Source organism: Equus asinus, chromosome 7, assembly GCF_041296235.1.
Source record: "Equus asinus isolate D_3611 breed Donkey chromosome 7, EquAss-T2T_v2, whole genome shotgun sequence".
Lineage (NCBI taxonomy): Eukaryota > Metazoa > Chordata > Mammalia > Perissodactyla > Equidae > Equus > Equus asinus.
Window position 1 is genome coordinate 88,843,572 of NC_091796.1, and position 1,044 is coordinate 88,844,615.

Consider the following 1,044-nt stretch of genomic DNA (forward strand, 5'->3'; position numbering starts at 1 on the left):
TGGGTCACGGGGGGTCTTGGGGATTCACCCAATTCCCCCGACGCGGTTTTTGTCGGGAGGCGGCTCGGGGAGCCCTTCTCGAGCCGGCGCGGCCGGGCCCACCTCGGGGGGCGGCGGCGGCTCCCCTCCCGCCCTCCCGCCCGGCGGCCGGGGTCTGGGGCCGGGCCGCGCGCTCGCCCCGGCCCAACCGCCTCCGCGGCCCCAGGCCCCGCCGGCGCCCCCGCCCCCCCGCCGCCCCGCCGCCGCCGCCGCGAGCCCTCGGCGCCCCCCCGCGCCCGCCGCCCGGCGCCCCGGCCCGCTCCGCCCGAGGCGGGAAGCGGCGGCGGCGGGGCGGCCGCGCGGGCGGCTGAGGAGAGTCGAGGCCGGGATCGCCGCCGTCCCCGCCCCCGCCCGGTCCGGCCGTTGCTGCCGCCCGGACGAAGCCCCCGCCGGCCAGCGCACCACGTCCTTACCACGGTGTTTGTATTTGCCGAGTTCGCCATTTCCACACACAACACAAACAAGAGGGGGGCAACCCCGAGAAAACAAGATCAAAACAAAACCAAAAAAAAGGCAAAAGCAAAAACCGAAACACCCGGGCGGTGACCCAAGCCACCGCAAGATGGGGAAAAATTTTTCAACAAAATCGGATCCTGAAGGAGTGCAGGGGAGCGGTGAGAGGAGGAGGAGGGGAGAAGGAGGAGGAGGGGGGCAGTCCTCCCGGAGCTAAAAACCTCGAGAATCGCCCTTAAAAAAAAAAAGCCAGGACCCTTCAGGGGTCCGGGGGGCGTTGCCCGCTCCCCACCCCGCGCCCAGGAGGGAAACCACCACCGGTCGCCGCTCCCCGCGCCGCCGCTGCCGCCACCGGCTGCAGCTCCAGCCGTCCGGTCCGCCCGCTTCTCCCCTTTATATAGTGAGCCAACGAGCTGCGCGAGCCGCCGCCGCCGCCGCTGCCGCCGAGAGACAGGGCGGAGGGGGAGGGAGGGGCGGAAAGGGCGGGGTAAGAGGTGGGCGGGGCTGAGCGCGAGACACCGCGAGAACCGCGTGCGCAGGCGCGCCGGGGCG

At 72.8% G+C, this 1,044-nt stretch overlaps 1 protein-coding gene across 2 annotated transcripts in view; it reads right to left on the minus strand.

Moving 5' to 3' along the window:
• GTF2A1 (general transcription factor IIA subunit 1) overlaps nucleotides 1–951 on the minus strand; it is a 45,380-nt gene extending 44,429 nt beyond the window's left edge. The window contains exon 1 of one of the 2 annotated variants that reach the window (XM_044774139.2): nucleotides 453–951. In XM_044774139.2, coding sequence (XP_044630074.1) covers nucleotides 453–482 — 30 coding nt within the window. In that variant the 5' untranslated portion in view covers nucleotides 483–951. The remainder of the gene's footprint in view (nucleotides 1–452) is intronic. The other variant, XM_070514152.1, reaches the window with a different exon arrangement.
• Between the last annotated feature and the right edge of the window lie 93 nt (nucleotides 952–1,044).